Below are 27,813 nucleotides of genomic sequence, written 5' to 3' on the forward strand. Positions count from 1 at the left end.
TTTAGCATGTTCCCACAGAGATACCTGAAGTGGTTTCCCTGTGGATGAATGACTGTAACCCCTTCCTGACTCGTAGGTTTACATATTGTGATATCACTTGTTTAAGAGAAAAAGGCACAGCAATGTGATTCTGGTCACAGCACAGATATTGATATCAGACGGATGCCCCAGCAAAGCAGCCTTATTAATTAAATGCTTTTGCCACTAGATGGCAGCGGAGACCATTTGTAATTGTACACTCTTATTAAAACTAGGCCTACACCTCATTACATTATCTAAAAAAACAATTGTAACGCATCTGGACAATATGAATACCATTACACACATCAATGCCAATTACTACTAAATTGATTTGTAGTTGTATACTTACCCAGAATATCTAGGTCAACTTTGAAGTTAAAGGAGAATTCCGGTGTGATATTGACCTAAAGTGTATTGAAACATGATACCGAGTGTGAACGTATGTCTCATAGCCCATCTCGGCTTGTCCCCTGCACTCCAAAATCTGGTGCTAGTTAGCCGATGCTACCAGCAGCTTTTTCAATAGTGGTGCTTCGGCATCGGGCTAGCCATGCAAATAATTCACTGTTTTACACCCATTTACGAGGCTCAATGTATCTCCACACTTCATTGGTAGACTTCCGAGGGCCCTGACATTTAAAACGAGACATTGAGAACTTTGAAAAAGCACTGATAGTTTACTTACAAGACGATTTATACAGACAGTATCTTCACGAAGTTTAGCGTTTGCAGCCATCTTGAATTTAGTCACGATAAGTCGAGCGACGAGTAAGAATGAACAGGTATGATAAGGGATCAGATTCCAAAAATAATTCAGTGGAAATGCATGGATTCCAGTTGCTGCTACTGGAAGAAACTGCAAACACCAGCATCTTCTTTTTCCAAGTTATTAAAACTCAAAATAAAACATAATCCCTAGTCTTCAACCCTCCTCAGGTTACTGTCCAAATAGAATCAAACCAAAACAAACTTGTAACATGTATCTAGCTAAACTGAAAAGAAAGTAATTTGATGTGATGCTAGTGATATTTTATTAATCCTCCATTAAGTCTGTATCCCCCAGCCTATTGCAAAAATTGTGTCAATCCACTTGTGCAACCACAGCTCTTCACAGTTCCTGGTTCCAGTGTTTTTCCCCCCGCAAATCTTTGATAAGTACCCAGGGGCCTGGCTTGACTGGGTGTGTACTCTGTAAACTTTGTGGAAGTCAAGTCAAGTGAAGTTTATTTATATAGCGCATTTTATCCAAGGTCAATGTTGCTTTACATAAAAATAATGAAAACAGTAATAGCAAATAAAAGCATAGAAGGGCAATAGTCAAAGAATAGTTTGAGTAAAGTTCATAATAAAAGAAGAGTAAAGTTCATAATAAAAAAGAAAACATAAAACACACAAGGTAAAATCATTTAAAAATAAAGAATAATTAAAAACACAAAATCAAAGACACAAGGTAGAATAATTTAAAGACAGATTCAGAATTTGTAACTCAGTGCAGTTAGCAAAAGGTATCTGAGAACAGTTTGGTCTTAAGTCTAGATTTAAAACTGTATACAGTTGGGGCTGTTTTGATGTCATCCGAAAGTTGGTTCCAGAGCTGAACCACATAAAAGCTAAAAGAGGCATCCAGGTTATTCTTCTTGAGAAGTGGCTTTACAACAGCTGTTTTCAGGGACTTCAGGAGTGCCAGGCAGCAATGATACATTTACAATGTGAAGGACATCTGCCGCTATAAGGTGAAAAACAGTTGTGAAGAAATTGGTAGGCAGTGTCTAAGCCACATATGGAAAACCTGAGATTCTGTACCATTTTTTCTGTACCAAGAGTTTTGTAATCAATCAAACTGAACTCTGACATGAAGTTAAGTTTCCCTCCCTTTGTAACTGGAAGTTCCGGATGTTGAGTTAGTGATTGAGAAGATTATGTTGAGTCTGATTTTGTCAACTTTACCTTTGAAAAAAGATGCATATATTACTTGAGAGAAGTTCAGGTGCTAATTGTGAGGGGATTTGTTAACTTCTCAACAGTTGAAAATAGTACAGAAGTGTTATATGTACTTTGTTTGATGTTAGAGAAGAAAGACTGTTTTGCTTTGCATATTTCAGAGTTATATGTGTAAAGCATCTTTTTATGGATTTCATAGGGGATCTGAAGTTTGTATTTGCACCATTTTCTTTCGGTGGAAGGACTGATGCCACCTGCTGAGAAACAGAAGACAGAGCATCAATTAATTCTCGCATGTAACCATTGTCCTATCTGCATCTCCTAGGTTAGGTGGGTGTGGTAACCCTGGAGCCGGCAAGGGACGTGCGGTCAAAATCTCAAAAGGGTTAAACCCTGTAGATCTTGATGAACGGCCTCTGAGGTAGAGGAAAGCAAAAAAAAGCAAGAGCTGTCACACAATTCATTCCTGTTGACACTGTGATTTTAGCCAATTTTGCTTTCAACACTGAATTAGTTCTTTCGACAGCAACCACACTGTTGATGGTATGCACAATGGGTTCTGAAGTCAATTTGCAATTTCTCTTTTTACAAAATGTGCTAATTTTTACAAAATGTGCTCCATTTATCGGAGTTAGTTTCTTGGGGACTCAACATAGGCACCACATCTCATTACAGTGTAATTCCAGTGAAAATTGATCCAAGGGTGTTTTTAAAACATATCAAATAAGCCGCGGAGACTGTAATTTTCGTTGATCAACCACTACAGAGCTTGGCCTGGTATATGCCATAGCCCCAAATCGCAAACAGTGGATTAGCTAAGGGCATTAGCATCCCTGGTTTACCTTAATCCCTCTTTCCTCGGAGCCGTGCCACCACCCTACCCCATCTCAGCATCCTATCGGCCTTTCTTTCCTGCTCACATTCAGGCACCCACTTGCTAACTATCCCCAGGGTTCAGTTCCCCATATGGGCTCGGCAGAGGCCAGCACCTCTTTCCGTTTGCCTGCCTATGCTCACTCTGGTCTCAGCAGTGCCTCTATCTCCACTGGTACATTAAGTAACTTTGACGCTTAAGTCGTCAGGCCCCGCCACTCGCGTTTTGTCTTTCCCCGAGTTCGCGATTCCCAAACTCCCTCGGTCAGCCAGAACCGTCCCCAGTCGGGACCCATCTTCCAGGCAACAAGTGTGCTACCGTTTCAGTGGTGGAAAGTGCCTCCAATAAAAAATGTAAGAAGTGTTTATGTACTCCTATTAATGTGTCTGTTTTAGCTATCGATCTTGTCTCTCCTCCAAACAAAGAATTGACTAATTATCTGCTCTCAGGTCTGCAATTCGGATTTCACCCAGGTCAGGGTTGGTGCCAGAGAGCGGGTGGAGGGGCTATGAGCACTGACGGGGGGGCACCTCACCTCACTTTTATTAGTTATTTTTCCAAAATTGCCATATAATAAAGTGCATCCTTCGACCCTTTTGGATAACTAAAACAATATGATCATGGGGGAAAATAGTGCAAGAACATAGCGGTCATAGCCTATAGCGTTGAATAGACTAGCACACAACGTTTAGAATAGAATTTTAATAGAATAGCGTTGCATAGGCTACAATACAAGTAAGGCTATAACAGACTCACCACTAGCACCACCACTAACTCACCTAGGCTACACTAGGCTTCACTTGTCTTTCCATTCATTTCGAAATGTTCTTGTAAGATCCTGCTTAAAAGCAGATTACACATACTGATAATATCGCAACACTGCACGTAGGCTATGTAATCGCTCAAAATGTTCTTTAAAGTACAGAACAAATTCTAACACATTTACAAAGTGGCTAGGTAGATGCACCAACTGTAATGGAAGGTTTAAGAGCGAACAGGACAGTCAGCATGGCTTTTAGTATTTTGTGCTGCTCTGACAGTCCACTTTTATTGACTGTTAGTCTACTGTTTTTGAGTTTGGAGATGTACTGTTTTGCAGCGACAGGCTACGAATGCCGACTCCACAACTGTCGCATTTCCCAGCTAGGTCAAAGACAGATAGGCTTTTTGTCACTGCATCCAAAAATGTCTCCCTCTGGATAAAGCAGATTAATACCCGTGCTGTGTTGCGCTCACTAAAAGGCGATTCCATCGCCCCTTAAAGTAGCCTACATGATCCAAAGCACTCTCCGTTGCTCGAGTTTATCATTAGCACTGGACAATATTGGAAAATATAGGAAATGCGATGTGTCAGTTTGGCCCTTCATTTATGGTATCTGGTCTTGAGACCTTTTATTGAATCTACTGGTCGAGATTTATGCTCATTTGGCGTTTGGTGTCCGAGTGTGCAGAATCCCTCTTCATCGCGCAGTTTGCGCACACAGTCAACAGTAGCATAGTTCACACACGTGTCAGTCCGTGTCATGTTTTATTTTGAGTAGGCTAAGTGTTCAACATCAGTGTTCAATATGTATTTAATTTCAAATCATAGAAATAATAATATTTAGATTTTTTTTATGTGAGGGAGAGAACTCAGTTGGGCGGGCCTGGCCCCCTAAGGCCTCCGACGCCGACCCAGGTGTCTAAAGCCATGCTATCTCAGTCTTTTATGTGCAAAAACAATCAGAGGTTCAGTCTGGTTTCATGCTAGGTCCATTCAGCTAATCTCCATATCCAAGGATAATTACAGGATAAATCTGCTAAATCAGTCATTGCCGTTCGAAAATATTCAGGGAAAAAGAGGCTCATCATTGACCTGTCTGCTCCCCAGAGTAGCCTCGTACCCAGCATCAATAGTTTAATTCCCTTCAATGACTACTCAATGTGCTACCAGAGAGTAGATGACGCAGTAAAGCTAATTAAAATTGCAGGTTCAAACAGCTGGCTTGCTAAAGCGGACATAACTTCTGCTTTTAATGCCCCTAGATCCTGATTTTTGGCACCTGTTCGGCACATCTGGCAAGAAAAATTCTACTTCCCCGTACGTCTCTCCGCACTGCTGCCGCAGTAGTCCCAAAATCTTCGACACACTTTCAGAGGTGCTTTGTTGGATTTTACAGAATAATTACAACATCCCCCTCTTAGTTCCTCTTTTAAACGACGGGAGCGTACCTATGTTCCCCGGGTTCTACCGTTCGACGCGCATGTCCAAATAGGCCAGCAAGGGACATAATGTGAAATACAGCTCAGTCTTTGCAGTCTGCATGCATAGAAAAAAACATTAACTTGGATTAATCGGCAGAATTTCCCAATATAACAAAATAAATAAAGAGAAAAATAACTTTGTTCATGATCTGTCACTGTCTCACTTGATTTCTAGCCTCTAGACCCAGAGACAGTTGATAAACTAACTTAGCATAGCTTTGCTAGAACTAGTAGACTACCACAAAGTTGCTGAACGTGTGTTATTTCAGGTTAGTTTGCAACAATATACAAGTTTAACCAATTCCTTAGCTGCTACCTAGCTAGTGAATATAACTAGCCGTTCCCATTCACTTTCCGTTTACTGTGCTAACGTTAGCTAGCTAGCAAGCTCGGTTAAAGGGGCTCTAAGCGATGGGTAACGTCACTTTTGTTGACTTTCAAACAAAACAGAGAGCTACCTCGCTACTTCCTCCCCCTCCCTCCCGTGCTGCTCCTGTGCAATTGAAACTCTCCTAAGCGCGCATCTCGTCTGTGATTTGCTGGAACAGTTTGTTATGTTTTTATGGGCTAGGTTTGCCCAGGTTGTTTTTGTTTGTCCACAGAGATTGCATTTTTTTACAGTAAGGACACAGACAGCTAACGCTTGGTTAGGAGATGTTTGCAGTAAGTGACAAAATGTTTTAGCCTTAAAAACGCGGGCATCGCTCAGAGCACCTTTAACAGGCAAAATTAAACTATTTATTTTGTGTCCGAAAGAGTGTTTTCATTGCAGGGCTGCCAACTTTTCAAAAAACCTTGGAGTGAGATTTGGTGGGGCCAACCAAAATTTTGCTGCGGAAATTTTTGTTTGGCTCATTCAGCATTATACCGTACAGTAAAAAAAAAAGTACATTGGTTCTCAGGTGTAGGGACCAGGGTCCCAGAGTTAAATTAACATTGGTATCAAAGGGATCTAGCCTAATGCTAGGACCATGGGCGATGGAGGCATTCTGAAAGTGGGTGGGACATTTCAGGGGGGGGGGGGGGGGGGGTCCTCCCCCAGAAATTTTTTTTGGACTAGATGCAATTTCCTGAATTCTGGTACATTTTACCAGGTTATTTAGATACTTCTATATAACAAAATAAAGCCAGCCTACAAAATTAATAAAAAGTAAATCATGCATAATTTAAAAATAACTGAATATATAGGCTACGCAATAAGGTTTCCATTACAGCACTGCGGACGTTCAATGAACGCATGAAAGCGGATAAAGTAAATTAAATATCAAACTAAAGCGAAAATGTCATGCTTTTGAAGGCCTACCATTGTGCAGTCTAGAAAACCCTAACCCTAGGAAAGTGCACTTTTAAAAATAAATTCAGGTCAGACTTGCTTATTTTTATGGAAATATTTGTGCTGTAGCCTAAGCTATTTTGCACTTCAGAATTATAACCATGCATACACAGGTGGAATAGTTATGATGATATTGCAATAAGTTCACAACCACAAAAACATATGGTCCATTTCACAGTTCAGAAATGTTCAGCACTCCATGAAATTATGCAGAAGTGGTCACCTGTGTTTTTCAGCTAGTTCATTTAAGATAATATATTGGTCATTGTAATGGCCATAGCCTACAGGCTATTCCTTTTTCAGGATGTACCCATATCTGCATGATGTGAATGTTTGCATATGGCTTATGTCAGGCTTTATATCAATATTTGTGTCTCCTTATTTGATTTTCTTTATATTTTTGCATTAATGTCACTAGAAAGCACGGCAATATAAATATATTTATTTATCTGTGTAAGTGGGATTGGCTGGAACCTGACAATATAAGAACCATGATAGTGGGATAATCTACTGAGCAATTTACAAAAATGTATGTAGGCCTACTGACAAATAGTTTACATTAGAATACATTATAATTTCGCCCCAATGAGGCTATGTAGAAATGTGTTGCAATTTCAAAAACAGAGGCATGCTTTATATCCTCGTATTCGGTACGGTTTGCTGTGTATTGTGATATTAGGTTTGCCACATGTTGTGTGAAGGGTTAGTGAGATATTACAACCGAGAGTAATGGGTGTGCACTGTGTGCAAAATGCAAATATGATTAGCCTATATTGCACGTCGGTTCAATGATAATCTTCTCGCGAACCATTTATCACAGCAACTTGGCGCTAATATAATTGGAAAGCTTAGATTCTCGTTCACATGATGTGTGATATCATGTCTAGGTTTAGTTTAGTTGAACCTCATCTGCCAGGTATTTGACCTACCACGTTGACACTTAAGCGTGAAAAATACTCAAAGCATAGGCCTACCTGAAGCCGGGGGAATGCGCCTGGGATGGCTTTTGAAGTAGCATCGCAAATGAGAGAAAATTTAGAAAATTCCACAGACAGGGGGTGCTCTTGAACCCTCTCACCGTCTCTGAAAGCATAACCGTGGCTCAACAGGTAAGATCTATAGGCTAAACTCATTTTTCAGGCATCTGACCGACCGGGTTGACACTTCAGCGTGAGAAATCGTGGGTGTGGCGTGTGAGTGTGTGAAACTAATCAAATGCGTGTCTCACGGCCAATACGTGAGAGTTGGCAGCTATGCATTGGCATCACACACAAGCAATGGCAAAAAATAGTACACAAAATTATATTAATATTTTGTTATTGCTTATTCAGAGAAAAGTTTGTTTTGACGAGCCTTGGAGTCCGGAAATAGTGCCAGTTTTTGATATGTGACGGCTACCATAGTTCTAACCGAGGCAGAGCTTGAGAGGTTAATACTGATAATAAATACACACTAAATACGGGCGGTCAACCCACGTGTTGGATTGTGAGTTTAGGTGGTAATGGAGAAAAGGACGCTATACAAGAAAACTACTAACTGAATATGTGCCATAACTGTAAACCAACTACTGTGAAAGAAAATAATGCTACGGATTGTTCTTCTTCGAATCAATCTGTTGACTTTCCAGAGAGATCTGTGTTGATGGGGTCTTTTTTATCAAGTTCATTCATGGTTTGGAAATGCGCGCAACAAGCAGTGTGGTGCCATCAGTTTTACTGCTGTTTTTAAGTCCAAGATGAAGAACATGTGGACCTGGGACACCGGAGATTTCGATGACGTTTTGATTAAGGAAACTGTTTTTTACAGGTCAATGAGAGCACAGGGTAAAATAAGAGACCATAAAGGAAGGGGTTACATTGCTGTCTGAAATTCCTAAGCAATACAGAGTGTGGAATTGTGATTTTGCAATAAACTTTGTTGAGTCTTAAACAAAAAAAAAAAGGTTTAGATAGGTCAATGGTAAACCAGGGTTGAAGAGTTAATAGATCTCATGCAACTATGTCACGTTTGGGTAGCAGCGGCTATTTCATAGGGACAAACCTTATTGCTCATCATCACCTTTACAAGGCTGTTGTGCCGGTTACATTTTCCGACATGCCGCTACTTAGACATTGGCGTCTAATTGTCGAAGTGGCAGCATTAACATTCATTTTCAAGCGTCCCACTACTGCGACAAGTAGTTTACTAAGTTAGTTTTTCCATTGTCGGAGTAGCGGCACTTGACCTTTTTTCAAACGTCCTGCCATTCCGACATGAGGTCATTAACAGTGGTGTAGGCAGGATTTCTCAACAGAGTGGACTTTTGCGAAGTAGGGTGGGCCGATTTTGGATAGAGAGAGAGTATATAACCTAGGTGATGATTATTTGTGTCTGGTGGTAATTAGACTTGAGTATGGATACCGAAGAATTGTTTTGAATAAAAAAAAAAAAGATGAAGACAACAAATAAAATGTAAAGTAGGTTATTTGCTCTACAATGACCATCATGGGGTTCATTTAACCATACCGACACAAAAATATGTAATTTCATTCTGTCAATTTTCCCGAAAGGGGTTTGGACAGCGGGTGTGCTATAGATTAGCCTATTCTGTTCTTGATGCTTGACTTACGAGAGTTGTGATAAAAAAAGATTCTCTCAAAACACGCAAGAATCAGTCAAGGACTATTGTCCGTAACAAAAAAGTCCAAACCTCAGGTCCTAGAGCCTTATTTGTGCTTCTTATTTATTTTTAAGTAGCCTATCAATTATTGGGAAAAACATTGTTTGGAGTGGATGGCGGGTGGATTGTTGATGTAGCTGTGGTGCAGATGACATGACTACAGCTCATCCATGCATCTAGGAAGTTGGAATTTGATAGGATACAGGAACTGCAGAAATAAATTGAAAATGAGAATTGGTGATGTCAGAATAGAGGTAGGCCTACTAAAAATGTGATTAAAAAAAAATTAGGATAGGTCATGTCGCAATAGCGGTAATTAAAAAAAATATCACAGTAGGGGCATGTCTAAATAGAGGCATTTCATAATAACGTCATGTCGTAATAACGGGTGGACTACTGTTGTGCCATGCAGTTTAGTGTTCTTTCACAGAGATGACTTTCGCCTTCTGCAGCTCCCTGGTGTCCTCAACCTCCTCCTTCAGCATGTTCGCTGGGACACCTGACCAGTTGGCATGTCAATAAGATGGTGACCATTAAATTGTCCTTCATTAAGACATAATGTCCCTGTTGGGTAGGGATGAATGGAAGGGTTTGCAAAAGTTCTCAGCCTCTTGTCTGGAAGCACTTACTTACTCGTTGTACTTGGCTATTTGTGGTGTAGTTAATTTCCCCATGTTCTCCAAAATGTGCCGGTTGGAATCCTTGCGATAGGCCGCAACCCACCTACAGTACCTACCACATCAATGCATGCCCTTACATCACGGCAGCCAAGATGAAGCTGGTACTGCAGCCAGTAATGCCATACTATACTGTATGTAACAGGGTGATACATAGGAAGGGCCAAGGGGCCAATCACAGTAGCCTGACTACGCCACCCTGAGGCCTAATGCATCAGGGAATCTTGAGATTGTACCTCTAAACGGAGACAGCACTCACAGGTTCGAAAATTACATGGTGGAGACATGAATTCGAGCAAAGCAAAAGATTTAAGACAAAGGTTAGGAAGTGGAGATCTGAGGGTGGCAACTATGGAAGTTCACACCGATACCATGCATGCATCATAAAAGGTTCAGCTGTTACACAGCAAAGGCACACAGGAAAGCTACAATACAAGCAATACCCCAGAAACACCACACATGTGCTTAAACTAGCCCCCCCCCTCAGAGCCACCTCCCTACTAAAAAAAACATAAGTTACACAAACTTATGTAGGGAGGACAAGACAAGCAAAACAAAAACCAAACATAACAACTAACCAAAGCAAAACCAAGACAAGACAGCAGCACGACCCATGTTCCCCATCAGCATGACTGTGCTGCCTAAAAGAACAGAACACAGAAGATTAAACAATGAAAACACCACAATATACATAACAGAAAACCACAAATGTCTATGGGGAGACAGCATACCTGACGGTAGCAGACAGGGGCTACACCAGTGGAGTTTACATTGCTACTGGCTGCTGCCCCTCTTAAGTAGCACTCCACTGGTGCCAGATTGATTAAATGCCTATGTCCCGCCCCCTTCATTAGCACTGGCAGGTGCTTTTGGAAATAGCAGGCAGAGGTCTACCTGCTACATATAGATAGGACGTAAGTTACTGAAAGAATTTTTTTTTCTTGGTGTATTGCCCCAGGAACTGCTCTTGCCGTTTAGTTAAGTTTAACAACAATTTAAGGCGAGACACTACAGGTGAATAGGGTAAAATTTTAAAATAATAGACATCACCATGAAACTTCCTCAGTTGATTACTTACACAAGTATGTACAAAAAATGTATTACAAGTTTTTGAAATTTGAATGCAAATTTGCATATATTTTCGGTAGATAGATCTGAACATATGATAAAGCCAGGTACAAAATTATTTTTTCATTTTGTTTGCATACAAGATGAAAATAAAATTACAGAGGGATTTCAGGATATCTGCTTTCATTACCTAGGAAATCAGAATATACTGTCTATAGCCTTAAAAAAAATTGGAAATTTCTGTAAATATCTTCAGAATACTGCTAAGTGTATATCTGGAAAGTTTGGTGTACATAGGTGCTACAAAGGCTGAGATGTTTCTACTGGAAAATGAGAAAAACTCAGCCAAGAGATTCCGTTCTCAGCCTAGACTCGCCTTTGAACTTTCGCGATTGGTTGCGGTTACAAAGGAAGTGTCCATATTTGGATAGCACAACGTCATGCAGGAAAAACAGAGCTTTCCAACTGTACTACACGTTATGTTTTGTATTACGGTCGCGGTAGAGCATGACGCGTTAGAAGACTAACTTTTGGTGAATTTAGGAGAAATACGCTCTCCTGAAAGAGGAAATGTGTCCAGGCTTTTCTGTGGAGAGCCAAAAAGAACATAAATACAGATCCAGGGCAAGTCGCATAATCAATAACCTCTACATCCAAGTAATGATTTGTTCCAATGGCTGAAAAAAAAAAATATCATAGCCTATCACTGCTATATCCATTATGTGTGTATGTGACAAATAAAATGTTGTCTCTTATCCCTCTATGGTACTGCAAAAAGAGGTCACATGACTAAAATGCAGTTATGATGGCCGCTGCACAAGCAAACCAATCATGTAGGACACTGTCATGACAATTGAACCCCAACCCTAACTTTGGACAAAAAACAAATGATACTTAATGACAGAAGTGTTAGGTCATAAATGTTTATGACTTGTTTATAATGTTAATGACACGTAGGTATGTAGATACCTTCAAGTATAGTGTAAGCAAAACTTCTCATGGCTTGAGTCCTTCCCCCTGAACATGCCGCATGCACTTTTGTTAAGGAGCTCTTGATGCGCTTTTGCGCTGAGAAACCATATTCACATTGCGCAGCGGAAATAGGCAGAATCAGCAGGACCTCAACTAGGTGCAGGAGGTTCTGTAAAACAATTAAGTCATAGGGATTAAACAAATAATTTCATACCACATTACAATTTTGACTTGAAACATGTGGCTTATGAGTGTCTTAACACGCTGCCATTCCCCTTGTAGGGCTTCAAGCTGGCATCCAAAGCTAGAGTGCAACATAAAGTTACTGATTTATCATAATCTGATGAACCATCCAAACCATATATGATCGCAACTTGCCTAGCACATCACCAAAGTGTTCCACGAGGGCCTCCACCGTATCAGATCCATATTCGACGGGGTCATCACTGTTTTCAGGCCATGTGTCATGGTTGAATATGGTGAAACAATTCACTGCAGTGTAGCCTTGAGAGTCAGCATTGATCAGACTACCAAAGCGAGAGTTGACCACAGGGATGCCAATTACAGCACTGATGTTTTTCTTTAGCTTCTGATTGCCTAAAACACCAGTTTGGATCCTTCGCTAATCTGCTCTATGGCTATACAAGGTAAATGATTCCCCTATATCACAAGTTTGTCTACCATCAAATTGGCTTCGAAGCTGTTCTATTTGGTAAAGTGCTTAGAGTAGTACTTAAATGACAAACAACGTTGCATATTTTTCAAATACATGACAATGAATATGAAACTTAAAGTAGGTAAGTAGTTTTATGGGTTTATGGGTAGAAATCATTTTATGGGTTTATGGGTTAAGGTAGTAAAATTGGTCTGAAAATAGACAGGATGTATGGGTTAATGATTGGCTGGATATGAACATACTGTGTCAAGCAAAAGCCTAAGTCGCTCTTAGCTGTATCTATTTAGCCAGTTGGATTCCTTTTAAACAGCACCGACACAGACGGACACAGACATCAGCAGACTAAAGTGGTGGATGTGAAAAATGGAAGATCGTCGTCTGCATCAGGTAGGTAGTGAATAGTGAAATTAGGAAGGGTTCAACAGGGCATTACTAACACAGTGTTGTGTCTAACTACATAACAATAAACTAATCAATCACACTCAGAGGTAAAGTTCACTTGTAAAACATCACTTACTTTATATTGACTGACTGGTAAAGTTCACTTGTAAAACATCACTTAGTTTATATTGACTGAATTTGACTGAAAGTAAACTATCACTGCGCATGGAGAATTACCAACAGGAAAAGGAATGCATAGTGATTCCACTTAAAGGGGAACTTGGCAACTATTTCAACGTAATAAACCCGTTTAGAAATCATTCGGATGGTTAAATGACCTGTTCCGGTGAAAATGGTGACTTTCCCTGCTGCGCCTAGCTTCCCCAGGCGGAAAACCAACCTTGCAACATTGAGACTTACCGTCCCGGAAAGAGAAGTGAGAAACAAGAAACTTGTTTTAAATCGTGTTTCTTACCTTGTAACATCCACATAGTTCTGCCAAACTTATGCTAACCGTTCGCTAGCTTGTAAACAAATCCATGTGCTTTATCGTTACCTTTTCCCACAGTTTGAAATAGCATAATGCACAATTTCTCCAGCAGAGGGAAATCCTGCCAAGTTTCCCTTTAAAGAAATAGACCAATGCTTTATATGCATTGTTTATCATCTGTGTACAAAACAGACACAGAACAACAATTAAGAGGACAGAAAACAAGGATACATGAAACAGCAGAGGTCTACTAAGAGCTCTTTCCCCATACAGGTTGACTTCCAATGGAGAAGAAGCAATGAGCATTATGTCAGTAACATGCACATCAAAATAGATGATATACACTTCAGGAACAATTATCTTGATAAATGTGTGGAACCAAATGATAATGGAACATATCAAGTTCCACAATATCCTCGACCGGTGGAATTCCATGTGCCCAGAATATCTCATGTCACTGCTTCACAAGGGCTTCAAGACATTTTGAAATATGGTGGGTTCATAGGAGGATGGAGGAGTGGCTTCCTGCGATGGGGACTTGTGATTGGTCCAGAGGAGATCCTTAATGCGGAGCAGAGGTACCTGGAGACACTCTTCCCTGATCGGAGTCCAGAAGAGAAAGAAAGACAGGAGCCTTTCCTGCGCAAGTTCACCACCTCTCCTGAATTCGGGGACGCGTCTCGCTATGGAAACTTCCGGTTCACTTTCTCACTGGCTGATGTTCTGCAGATGTACAGCACACAATTCTGTAGAGAACAGAGGCCTGTACTTAGGGTTTATGAGACTGTAATCTTCAGGCAGTTGGTCAGGTATATTGTGCTGATTCATAGCCCGGATGTTCATGATTACGATGCTTACCCAGAGCTGGGTGATAATGATGAGGGGGTGTGTACTTACAGGGATGGTGAGATCATCTGGCATGCTCAAGCCATCTCTGGAACACACAGGTTCAGACTAATTGAGAACAGAGAGGAGAGACAAGTTCATGTAGATGAAGTTGACGACGAATTCTATGTGTGGGACCATGTGACCCTGGCCTTTCATATGCCCAGGGGAAAGATTCTACGATTTCCACGGGAGAATCTCAAAGGGGTCCTTTCTACATGTCCTAATGGAGACACAGACCTTAACGAGCTAATTGGGAAAGAGGCTGCAGACAAGATACTGTCAGAGATTTTGTAAACTAATAGCTATGCAAAGAATCGTAAGATTTAGTTTTATTCTGTAGGCAGGGATCGCCAAGGCTATCAATCACTCTTTATTATCTTATAGTTTAAGAATTTCATAAATGATTAATGATGTATCTCTATTAAATGCATGACAATAAACATGAAACTTGAGATGTTTATCTGAGTAGCCTATTTCTTTACCCTGGAAATCCAGAGTTCTCGCGAGAGCACAATGGAATTGTCTCTGCGAGACACTCTGTCAATGATGCACGTTACTTTTACCCATTGCATTCCGGGGAACCAGCTAAACTGATGAAGACAGCGCTGCAACGTAGGAGGACAGTAAATATTGGTCGTAGTGTTATCCGATTGCGTCGAAGTCCTAAATCATTCAGAGTAAACATGGTCTAGTATTATCCAATGGCGTGCAGTGAGATTTTTAAATGCATGCTTGTTGCCGCCCCTCAAGTTGGGCCATTACATTGTTCGTGGCCAGACCCTTAATCTTTCTAGATTACCAGGGTCTGGATTTTCCAGGCTACTGTTCCTTTGGAAGTGCATGTTATAGACCAGTGTTTCTTAACTGGTCTGGCCTTGGGACCCTCGATTTCCCATAGTCACTAAGTTGCGACCCATATGTTAGCGTTTAAGCCAACTAATGCGGTGAGCTACGAGGTAGAATGCGGTAGGATACTTCAAATACTCAGGGTTGCTTTGCCATACGTACTGCTAAAAGGATGTCTAACATGGCCTGTCACAGATATTGTCTATGTCCCTATGGCAACAGGGGCGTAGATTTGCGCGGGGAACGAAGGACTTGTCCACATCAATGTCAAATTACGACTGAAATGTCCCCACCAATATTCAGATTGAAATGGGGGAAAAAAACGCTCACATGCGCTACACAAAGAGTTAAATAGTTTCTCACTTCAGTGCTGCGGATCATCTCGTACAGATCTTGTAATGTGCAGTAGCCTATAAGGGTAAATCGCACTGATTTGAAGTTACCTATAATAAATGATGTTTTATAAACAAAGTTCGGGTGGAGCCTTCGGGATGATTGACAGCAATTAACTCACCCACTGCCGCCGCAGGGTAGGCCTATTTAAGCCGACCTCCTTTTCCATACGTCACACGCTCCGACGTTCGCGAAATCATTCAGTCTGCGTATTGTTTGCATTGACAAGACAGCTCTCATGGAACTGGAAATCCACGCCTCTTCCAGCGATCTGGAGGACAACTTCGTCCCGCCAACACCCAACACCCAGGGCCCTCCGCCGGGCGAAAATAATCTTATTCGTTCCCCTCGCCGCCAGCGTAGGGAATCCAGGACACAGGGTCGCAGAAGGTGCTCCTCCTGCCCCCGTGCGGGGCAGCATTTCCCGCTCAGCAGCCTCAACTCGCGGCAGCACCAGGACCCAGCGCCAGCAAGGCGTTGACCCTACCCACTGGACAGTGGCTCGCATCCGCAGCACTCTCCATTCCCGCGGCATCGCGTTCCGTAGGTCGGATAGGAAGTTCCATCTCCTCCGCCTTCTAACGCAGTCGGATAACCCGGTCTTTTCGCCCTCCCGCTCCCTCACTTTGTTTTCCTCCCCAGACCAGGAAGCAAGCTGCTCCTTCTGGCATCCCGACGCGGTTCCTTCCGCCAGCCATTCAGCCGGACGAAGCACACACCACCAGCCACCTCGCGAACCGGGCACGCCGACAGCACTTTCCGGCATCACACGCTTCAGAGCGTATCATTCCGCTGCTTCAGCCACAGCCACGTCAGCGGCTCAGGCCCATTCCCGCCGCATCTCCGCCATATTTCCGGGTCCAACCCCACTTCTCCAGACGGCCCCGGTAGCGACAGCGTCGCTACTCCCCCCACCCCTTCTTTCCCTCCCCCATCCACCTCCCCTAGCCAGGACTCGGTCCAGGCCTGCCCCACCTCCAGTCGTTCCGACGACTGCTCCCTCCCTCCCCCTCCCCTTTCCATTCCGGGAGCCACGTCTGTACAGCACGCCTCAACTCACGAAGCGTCAGCTCGAAGAGTCACCTCACTAGCTCCCCATCTCTCTTATGAGTTAGCGAGCACCTGGTCTCAGCCGGCGCCGATAGCGACAGCGTCACTACTCCCCCCTAACCCTCTTTCCTTCCCCGTCCCACTTCCCGCGACCCTGTCCCAGGTTGCTCACCTTCCGGTCGCATCAGCGACCGCTCGCTCCCTCCCTCCCCCCTTTTCTCCCTTCCCATCTCTTCCCCGGCTCCGCGATAGACCAGCCCGCAGCAGCGGGTCATCAGCACTCAGCGAGTGCTTCGGACCACGACGTCCCGTTCCGGCAGCAAAACTATTCTTTAGCCACAGCACAGGCCCTGCCACCGCCTCCTCACGCTGCAGCATTCGAACCACCACCCGTCACAGCGTCCACCAGGAACCTCATCTTGTCAGGTGCAGACGTAGACCTTTCTACCATTCTTCCCTCCCTTCCTATTCCCTCTCATAACCGGGATTTAGTTTGCGGCGAACTGGTTTTGTCTTTAGAACATTCCGGCCCAGCATCAAAAATGCTGTCATTCCCCGAGTTCACCGTAGCTTTTACCAACTACACAGAAGTCGTCTGTTTCGTGTTCCCCAGTCGACGCAAAGAGCTAAATGACTACCTGGCCATCATCGCCGGCCTAGCCGTATCCTACGGGGGAGCTCATTTTCATACTTAGGCTACCACCGGCTGTTTTCAGCAAAATGTGCTGCCAGAGTCGGCCTCTGGAACTAAAACCCCTACTGGGGCGCGCTCGATATGGAGCTCCATAACCGCGTTTTCCTAGGACTTAAGCCATCTTGTCCCCTCTGCAATAGCCCCAGTCACGGCGCGGTCGAGTGTCCACTAGTCAACTCATTCCCCAGGGCCGCCCTTTCATCTCGCATCTCCTAAACTGCGCTCAGCAACCCCATCTCTCGAAGACGTCGTATCTCTAGATGCCCAGTGTCTGGCCGATATCAAACTCTGGAGGATGTTTTAGACGAATGGAATGGTCTGTGCGACGACTGCCAATCATCTCCAGAAGAGCTCCAGTTGTACACCGACGCAGCCCCCTCAACAGGCTTCGGAGGCTTTTTCAAAGGGCGCTGGGTTGCATCCCCGTGGCCACTAGAGTTCAGAGAGCTAACAACTAGAAACGAATCGTCAGCCGTGTTCGAACTCTACCCCGTAGCCATCACGGCCATACCTGGGGGAATGAGTGGACCTCCAAGAGTGTGCTAATCCACAGCGACAACGAAGCCGTAGTGCACGTCATTAATAACTCAAGCTCAAAATCGCCTGCGCTTTCCCCTCTTATTAGGCGTCTAATCTGGATAGCAGCCAGCTACCATCTTATTATACGAGCCGCGCACGTCCCCGGTTGCCACAATGGAACTGCTGACTCTCTCTCTCGTCTTAAATTCCAGAGATTCAGAAGCTCGGCTCCAGAGGCGGACCCGTACCCTACTCCCCAGCTTTTCGGAGACCATCTTCCCATAAACCACCCCCTCAGCTATCTTCAGCCCATCACGGCCGACCTAGCCCTTCAAGCCCTCGCACCCAGGACCATGCAGTCCTACTGGACTGCTTGGTCGTGCTTCAAACAGTTCCACGCAAAGCACTCACTACCATTTCCCAGTTTCGATGCAGTCACCATATCATCATTTATCACCTACGCCCACACTTCACTCGGGATCAAAGTCTCGATGTCCACCCGTGCATCGCAGATCTAGAGCAGCTAGACCAAGACACCATTCGATTTACCATCAAACAGAGTAAAACCGATCAGTCCCGAAAAGGACACTCCATATCCATTTAACTCCGCCTCAGATCTTCAGCCTTTCCAATACCTATCTCACTACATCTCATATCGGTCAGCTCAAGCTTCGTCTACTAGCCCGCTCTTCGTGTCAGACGAAGGGCTACCCATCACTCGCCACAGATTCCAGACACTCTTAAAAACCATTCTAGTCAAATCTGGTTTTCCCGCGGATCGCTACTCCGCACACTCCTTCAGGATAGGAGCTGCCACAACAGCTGCGCTCAACGGCTTATCGGAGCAACAAATTGAAATACTGGGCCGTTGGTCCTCGGATGCCTACCAGTCTTACATCCGCTCCAATCTAGCGGATTTACGACTCGCTCAGCAAGCACTTATGTAGTTGGTTGCGGCCTTTCTCTGTGATCTTTTGGGGTGCAAGCGGTCATCGCTCTATCGCGATATCCGCTCCAGGCACTCCAGGACCACGGACAGCTACCTTGCCAAACACGCACTTCTCCCATACATTCTAGTCTAGCTGAAGCAATCATATAGAAGGGCGAACTAGTGAACTACCAGTGAGCCGCAGTCTCCTGCGCAGCATGCAGCGCTTCAGCTTTACTTCACTAAGCATGAAGGGCGATAAAAAAAAATAACTTCAAGAGATTTAATAATTATTCTCTGCGCCCATCTCCACATCCATTCGTCTCGGTGGAATATCGTAGGCCTACACACTCTTCACACAACACAACACATGACAAACCATATATCAGAATAAACAGCAGACCTTACCGAACACAAAGGTGTAATGCATTCCCGTGTATAGTTAGCTGTTCCAGAGTAATCCGGTTTTGAAATGAATTAAAGCAAAATTCAACATGGTCTTTCGGCTGCATTTCTTAAAACTAAGCTGTGCTTACATCGCCTAGATATCCGTAAATATTAGAATCAGAAAATATAGGCAGCTCAAGGTTAAGAGTTTGTCAATGTAGCCTTAATGATTTCTTTTCACAAAATGCTAAGCATGCATGTATTTAAGTTTCTTACAACTGAGCTGTGCTTAAATGGGCATGATTTCAAAACAGACCAAATAGAAAATAAATGTTAAATATAGCCTACATATCTGTAGCCTACATATTAAAATCAGATTATGTAGGCTACACAGTGTAGTTAGATCAAGTTGGACAGTAGCACATTTTAATCATGGATAGTAGTTGGACAGTAGCACATTTTAATCATTTTAGTGGCTGGTGAAAGAGTTGAGTGTTTTTTTTTTTTCCCTCCATACAAATGAATGGTGGAGGCTAGGCTAGTAAATCCGGCCAATTCATAGTCAACGCCATCTTGAACACTGGGGTTCGGATCCAGCGCCAGTCGGCTCTGACCATGCGCCAAGTTACAAAGCTGGAAATGACGCATGGACCAACGTCGATTTTTATTGGATATTCTGTAAAAAGAGAGTCGTCCTCCAGTAAGAGGGTGGCGATAAGTCCTTGCCTCATAACAAGAAGAAGAAAAAGTTGCTCGGGAACGCGCATGGAGTCCGAGTGAAGTCGCCCTGAAGCGCAACTTAATTTCATTGGATAACAGCGGCGCTAACTAAGAGCGGTCTGCCTGCTGTCCTGCTGCAAATATGCATTCGAACATGACGTGAAATATCCGTAGTCGAACTGTAAATAAACTATTCGGTTTTTAGTGCCAAGAGTAGCGCATTTTTACAGTCTATGATTGGTTTGTTTTTTATTTTATTGTTTGCCATCTCATAGCGGGTGCTCTAAACGTATTCTAGCGTTGGCCCATGACCAAATCAAGCCAATAATAGCCACAATAATGACTGGAGCCAGAGCCCTCAATAGCCACCCTGTTTTGAAAATAATATTGAAGATATTCAATATTATTGAAGATAGTATTGAAGATAACGCACAGAACGGTCAGCCTGAGCGGACAATTACGTCCCCAACTCATCTAAAATGTGGTGTCTTTACTTTGAGTTGTACACCGCAGATGGTGAAGTAACCGTTAAAGAGAATGTTGTCTGCGGCCTCAGCAAAAAAACAGTTTACTTGCGCATCCACGACATCCAATCTTCGCGCTCACCTGTGGAGTTACCATCCAAATGAGGCAGCGGTGTCAGAGGCACAGTAGACGGCCAGAGCATCGCCAGGCGTCCAACATCGTATGATGACATACTTTCCGTAAATCCTAAATTATGTCCGGCATCTGCTATTTACTTAGGCTGCGCAAAGCACAGGTATTTATTTGAGGTAGGCTTATTCGAGGCAGACCTTTTCTACGTTATTGTGAGACATGCGTTTTGTTTGGAGCGGCATACCAGGCTATCAAACGCAGACGATTTTCGGTTTTGGTATGAGATTTAATTTACTTTTTGACTTTTATTATATAGTTAAATGTTGAGACTGATGGGCGTTCTAGAGGGTATTTGATGATCACTAAAGTTTTGTGTAGTTGAAAAAGTGTTGGAATTTCCAGCTGTTTATTGCGAGACAAGCCCTTTCCTTCATTCATTGAACGTGCGCTGTGCTCTAATGGAAACCTTATTGCATAGCGAAGTAGCCTAAATTGAGTTTTTTTTTTTTTAATTATGCATGGTTTACTTTTTATTAAATTCGTAGGCTGGAATGCCTCGCGGCAATAATTGTGTTTAAATGTAGTAGCCTAGTGCTTCAGCCTCTGGCAAGCTCCAAAGGGGGCGGCTATAGGTTGAGAGCAACGTGTTGGAGACCCATGGTGTAACGAGACAAGGTCTTTATGCCGCTGTTGTGTAATTTATTGTCTTTAATCATGTTTAGGCTATGTTTGTTCGGGACAAACAACAACGAAACAAGATCAATACAATTTTCTTTATTTGTCATATGATGGATAAACAACCACAATATGCACGTCTTCTCATAGGCTCCTCAAGAAATACGCACTGAATAACGTTTGGCTGTAGCCGCCGGATAGGTACCCGCCCACCAACATGTACGCGCATGAAAGCTCGTGCCCAACATGGATTTTCGTGCATGGCGCTGGTTCCAAATGCTCCATGCAGCGCCATATTTGAAAATGGCGTATGCTAACATGCCGAAGCTAATCTGCACGCTCTTGACCCCCTGTATAGAACAGTGGTTCCCAACCTGGGGTCCACGGACCCCATGGGGGTCGCCAGAAATTGCAGGGGGTCCGCACAATATGTTGCCAGGGCTGAGGTTGTAAGGTTACCAGAATTATATTTGCGCACATTAAATGTATAAAATCCTAATAACACACCCAATTGGATAATCAAAATTCTGTATAATCCAAATAATTTTTTGTTCCACATTTAAATTCATGTAGCTATTTATTACCTCTGAACTTATAAGTTTGTAATTAATCACTTTATACTTTTTGTGTGTGCGGGTAGGAGTTCGGGTAGGGGGCCCTGGGTTGTCTTAGACACAGGCAAGGGGGCCTTCAAGAAAAAAAGGTTGGGAAAAACTGGTATAGAACGCCGGTCATTATTGGGAAAATAAGTCCCGACAGGGCGAACTGGAGCCCGACGCGCCTGCACCTGAAGGCGAGAGCAGAAGATGCAAGAGTGAGAGACAATAGCGACTGAGTTCCATTACCAGAGAGATAATTATTTCAATGAGTTTTTTTAGGATTCAAGAGAGGCGACTTGCCTTTCAGAAGATGAGAGCCTCAGCACACCGTTATTTACTGTTTCATCACGTTACAACAGAGAAGTTAGCTTTCACGCATTCCCTGTTGACGCTGTGGTACATTCAACCCGACCAAAAACACCCGGGTCTACATGTAGTTGGCATTTTAAGCAGGCTGATTTTAATGTGGCTGCCGGGGGGCTGAAGAAGGGAGCTGTACCACTTTACTTTTCATGGAATGGGTGCGAACTACCTGCACCCAGACCGAGCATCTGGGAACGGCGTTCGCGGGCCGAGAGTCCTGCCCCAGAGTCAGACTCGAAGATGGAGACCGAAATGGCACCAGATCATAACTACTGTGTAGTCCCTCAAACAGGAGCGAGGGTGAGTAATTTGGCCGACGAGAACGAAGCTCTACGTCGCCAGGTTAGGGAGCTAGGGATGATCTCTAGGGAGATCAGAAGAGGACATGCGCTTTTATACCAGGTTTGCGTCCTACAGGAGTTTCATGGCGTTTTGGACATTAATTGAACCTGCTGTGACCCACAAGATGGTATCCATAACCAGCGCCAAGACAGCCTCTGCCAGCATCAGCACAGTCCAACAACGGTAAGTAACAAATGTGCTAACAAGAGTTGTATGCCTAATGTAACTCTGAAATTGGATACAAACTTTTATTTCGTAATTGCCCCTGTTGGTTTGTGGAGTTAACTATATCTACAGTAACTAAAAAGTAAAAGCTAACCAGCTGATATTGGTATTATTTTCTGATTTATACTTTGTAATAACAATGTCAAGGTAACTAAACAGAGGCTTTTTGTTTTTATATCTCAACAGAAACTGAGACCCATTGACGAGTTTTTGCTGTTCCTGATGTACCGGTCATAGACGTGCAATTTCAAGAAAAAGCCCTTGTATATGGTTCTAGAGGCATTTCTTCGTAAAAGTTGGGAACAGGACTTTGTATCATAATTAACATGTGCTGAATCCAACTAGCCCTGCTCCCAAGCAGAATTTTGAGTTTTTGACCATCTAATTAGCATAAACAAAATGGCAATTTTGGGCACTTTCTTTGGACGGGCATCATTATACCATGTAAATAAGTTAATATTGTTCACATCTGTGCATCTCAGAAATCTCCCGTGGGCAATAAATAATTACTGGTCAATTATCAGAATGGGCTGTTAGTGGGCAACTCAGCAATGAATTAAAGACCTATCTTGCTTCTTAAAAAACATTCTTTGAGTCATTGTCATCATTATCATTACATTAGCTTTGGGTTTTTACTGACTTGAAATGAAAATACACAGAGATGACATTAGAACATGTAGAATTTAATAAGGAAATATTGAACACTTCAATACAATAACAATTCAATAATCCAATATCAACAATCCACATAGATTTTTACACTCAGGCTCTCATTTGGGAGGCCTACTGGTTAGCGCTTCGGACTTGTAACCAGAGGGTTGCCAGTTTGAACCCCGACCAGTCGGCACGGCTGAAGTGCCCTTGAGCAAGGCACCTAACCCCTCACTGCTCCCCGAGCGCCGCTGTTGATGCAGGCAGCTCACTGCGCCGGTATTAGTGTGTGCTTCACCTCACTGTGTGCTGTGTGTGTTTCACTAATTCAGTGGTTTTCAAATGGGGGTACGTGATGGCACTCCAGGGGGTACGTAAGATTTTAACCCTTAAAACCCAATTGACGCAAAGTGAGTCAAAAACACACCCTTTCTTCCCTGTTAGGCCTACATTGCTCCGCAACTGTTCATCGCAGCGAGATGAAACCTTTATGGAGTGACAGAGCAGAAGTGGGGCTTTCCAACAAGACCACTTGTCTGTACGTTAAAGTATAAAACTAAAACAAAAAACATGAAATTAAATCAAATTGCACCATATTTACAGTCTTCTCTGCGTTCACCTCTGCACCCATTACTCTCGTTTGAATTACTCGAGAACCCGTCAACACATAGATATGACAAGCATATCAGATGAAAGAGGAGACACAGGGCTATCCATCGATAGCAAGTATGTTAACAGACGAAGTGACTGCAAAATAATGTCATGTACAAAAACCAATGCTGCACACCCATTACTCTTGTTTGAATTACTCGGCCTGTGATCGGATAGATATGCCACGCATGTCAGATGAAAGAGGAGACACAGCTATCATTTGATACCAAGTACATCCTTCTGGGTTATAAAACAGACGAAGTGACGGCAAAATAATAACTTCATATAGCTCGACTTACCTCACGTTTTTGTCTGTTTTTGTAGCAAAGCATGTTTATAATCCAATGCTATGGTGTGTTTCTATGGCAAAGAATGTTCATAATCCGGTTTTGAGATCCTACCAAATTCCTGCATGGCATCCAATTCAAGGCACATTGCATCCCAATTTGTTCGGCAAAGAAACACCTTTTTTGCCTTTATTTTGTTCATGGCAATGCAGTAAAAAGTTGTAGAGAATCATGAGTGCAGACACCATAGGCACACACACGTAAACTCGGGTCAAGTCAGGTCAGATCAGTTTGTGTCACAGATATGGAGCACAGAAAGGTCATTTTTAATCGCTAAATAAAAAAAATGGCATTTATTTCTGTAAGGCGCACACCAGGCACGTGCAGAGAAGGGGGCACCTGCCCTTTTGCCCCTTTGATGTCCAAGTGCCCTTTTGACAAGACCCGTTTTTTACTTTTTAAAATGTGTAATACTTCCGCTAGTTCCAACGTGAATATTCGCTAAAATTAATAGTTTGTGAAATTAGAAATGTACAAAAATAAAATTTTTCTGTGATAATTGAAATGCCTTGCGGCCACCAATCCGTGACGTCATACATTGAGTGAACTCTCAGAAGGTGCACGCAGGCACAGTGCTGCAGGAGACGTTTGGGAGCACGGTAAGGTCACTTGGCAGTTAGCCTATCTGAACATGCAATAGTATTCAGCTTAGAGATAGAGAATAAAATGTTTAAAGTTGTTTCATGTTTAATGAAGTAGGCCATCAAACCCGTTTTAATCATGTCATGGTCCATCCATTTCAATAACCTGGCAGCTTCAAAAATCTAAGACTGAACGTTCATAACATATTCTGTTTAGGTTACTATGTTATAGTAGCTTAGGTTAGTAGACCTAGTTCATAAAACAGAGTAGGCAAACCTTTTCTAAATCGTCATAAGCCGACGACATAGGCAAGGCTACAAGCTTGGCTAGCTTTGAATTTAATCAATAAGATGTAGCCTTATAGCCTATGATCTCTGTAGACAATAGCCTAATGAAAACTGAAAAGACCTGTCTGTGCCCTGGCTACAGTAGGCCTACAGTACATGCACTCCTATTGAATTTTCAGAACCAAGGAGAGAAATGAGAAAAATGTGTTACAGCTCTGTCTGCTACAACACGCATTCTTCTTGATACATAATGAATAAATATGAACATTTATAAAATGTTTATCAGTACATCAGACCAGGGGTTCCCAAACTTTTCCACGACAAGGCCCCCCAAATACCACTAGGTTCTGGCCAAGGACTAACCTGATCCTAGCCAGATGAATTTCGTTTCGCTTAGCTCCACCTAGTTTCACTCATGAGTGGAGCTAGGCGGAGCGAAATTCATCTGGCTAGGGTCAGGTTAGCCAAGGACCCCCTTGATGTGTTATTAAACCCATCGACAATACTACGGCAAATGTAAAAATACATTAAGCTAATCCTAATAATTATTTTAGCCACAAGCACTTTGCGATGGAGCATACAGTGTGTAAAAAATGTATTTGGGGCTTTCTGCTATATGAGAGCTATCACTCTACTATTATTCCAAGTCATTATCATGGGAAATATAATGTTCAGATATGCGTCACATTATTATAATGGCATTGTATAACAATCCTCATAGTAATAAGTATATTTTAAACTTTTCAAATGTATTTATTTGTTGCTTTTATTTTTCCTTCCAACTTGCTGAGGCCCCCCTGGCACCCCCTCGCGGCCCCCACTTTGAAAACCACTGCATTAGACTACTTTGCAAATTGCTAAACCATATAATAGCCTGTCCCACCATCATTGAAATAGCATAATGCTAGAATTTAAATGCAAAAAAAAACAAAAAAACAATTCCAGCTCAGGTTCAGATGATTAAAGCTTTATAGGGAATGTAAAACTTAAGTTCCAGTTTACACCATTCAAATTGTGTGTATCTTTTCTAGCTTTCGTATGCATTATGTTCTATAAAACATGATATTATATTCTGCACTGCAAAGATGCCCACTAAAGACAGGAAGCGAAAGCAGAGGGAGAAGGAGCTGCGGGAGGCAGCAAAAGGCAGTGGATCTCTGACCAGCTGGGTCAAAAAGCCAAAAAACACAGGTTGGAATAATCCTCATTACAGAATTAACAAGAACTATCTGACATGTCTTGTTATTAATATCAACTATATCTTCATATTGTTGCATCAATCAGAAAGCAGTATGAAACTTTTGGCCGTAAGCATTTCTCTAAGTCAGATACACCGGTCATGAGCCCTCTCACTCCACCGGGTTACCACCTTAATTGGTTTCCATTATTTTCCACTCTGCTCACCACTCTCTCTACTCAGCCTAACTAGCTCCACCCGTCTCTGCTCTGCTCTAATTACTCTGCCAGCTGCGCTGCATTACCTACTAACCTCTCCCAGTATTTAAAGCCCTGTCTTTCAGCTCTCCTTTGTCAGATCGTCTGCAAAGCTCACACCCGTAACCTGTTTTGTGACCCTGGACCTGCCTGAATCTTGACTACTCTTCTGCCCCAGAAAACCAGACCTGCTTTCTGCCTTAACGACTCCTGACTACTCTTCGACCCCGGTAACTCTCACCAGCCTTCTGCCTTGCAACTACGATTTCGGATTTCCCTTGAACTGTACTTCTGCCTTGTTTCATCTGCCCTGTTGTGTCTGTGCTCCCCCCCCCCCAGGACTTCCGGACCACCCACCACCGGCGTCATAGGACGCATCGCTGCCACTGGGGGGGGGGACACAGACACAGTACATTGGACGGAACCCCTGTGATCCCGGTAGCCCCTGGAACCCCTGGAGCCTTCACTCACTCCCTACTTCCCTTTTCCCTGAGTTTCAATAAACTTTCTGGTGTGACGCAATTGTGGTCCTCTGGTCGTCTGTCTGAAACGTGACAAGACCTTGTGAATTCTGTACTAATAATGTACCATTTGTTCACATTGCAGTGATAGCTGAATAGGCTATTCAATAGTAAATATCACTGTTACTTGTTCTCAGGAGTAGAAAGTGCGAGATCAGATGAGGAGGTTGAGGCAGAAATATGATATAATTTGCATGTAGCCTATGTATTCTCTATTGGGTTGTAATCAAAATTTAAAGTTTTAAATAAAGTTAACACATTTTCTGACAATTTTGTTCCATGTGCCCTTTTTTTAAAAATTTGAGCCCCTGCCCCTTCAAAGGTCTCTGCCCGCCCCTGGCGCACACCACATGTCTAAATTGCTCAGCCCCAGAGAATCCCTCCACTATAGCAATGATATTGCCAGATTCAGGATAGTCTGCCCTACACACACATGAAATGCACGTAGAGCTATGAGCTTGCTGTGGTGAGATACATGTCAAAATATAAGAATTTTTAATAATACGCTTTTTATATTTTAATTCTAAAAATCAATGCTAGTACTAATACATGGCAGATCTGGATAGCCTAGACTCTGCTGAAAAAAACAATATATAATGTGTGTATGTGGCACTTACAATGACCAGAATAAATCCTTATGATGAATAAAGGTAGTGAAAATGCCCTAAAAACAGCTTATGGTTAAAATATACATAGATTTAAAAATAAAGAATCCATGGAGAATCCATGCAAAAATACTTCATGGATACGACCTCCAGATCCTTATAAATTCTCTGTA

At 42.8% G+C, this 27,813-nt stretch overlaps 1 protein-coding gene and 1 long non-coding RNA gene across 2 annotated transcripts; one reads left to right on the forward strand and one right to left on the reverse strand.

Moving 5' to 3' along the window:
• Positions 1 to 2,710: 2,710 nt before the first annotated feature.
• Positions 2,711 to 9,940, reverse strand: LOC121708814. Its single transcript, XR_006031766.1, has 3 exons — positions 9,929 to 9,940; positions 9,702 to 9,704; positions 2,711 to 2,777 (listed from the first exon to the last, which is right to left on the reverse strand). It is a non-coding gene; the product is annotated as an uncharacterized LOC121708814 (long non-coding RNA).
• A 2,792-nt stretch (positions 9,941 to 12,732) lies between these two features.
• LOC121708795 lies at positions 12,733 to 14,648 on the forward strand. The gene is made up of 2 exons (XM_042091702.1): positions 12,733 to 12,852; positions 13,610 to 14,648. Exons 1-2 carry the CDS (start codon positions 12,829 to 12,831, stop codon positions 14,516 to 14,518), a joined length of 933 nt encoding a protein of 310 aa, XP_041947636.1. The 5' UTR covers positions 12,733 to 12,828; the 3' UTR covers positions 14,519 to 14,648.
• The last annotated feature ends 13,165 nt before the right edge of the window (positions 14,649 to 27,813 follow it).

Source organism: Alosa sapidissima, chromosome 5, assembly GCF_018492685.1.
Source record: "Alosa sapidissima isolate fAloSap1 chromosome 5, fAloSap1.pri, whole genome shotgun sequence".
Taxonomy (NCBI): Eukaryota; Metazoa; Chordata; class Actinopteri; order Clupeiformes; family Clupeidae; genus Alosa; species Alosa sapidissima.

What these genes read in the sequence shown, in the direction of transcription:
- LOC121708795 (XM_042091702.1), top strand. Translation starts at nt 12,829, where the DNA reads ATGGAAGATCGTCGTCTGCATCAG. An exon ending in AAGATCGTCGTCTGCATCAG is followed by an intron (nt 12,853 to 13,609) that starts GTAGGTAGTGAA and finishes TTCCCCATACAG; the next exon opens with GTTGACTTCCAATGGAGAAG.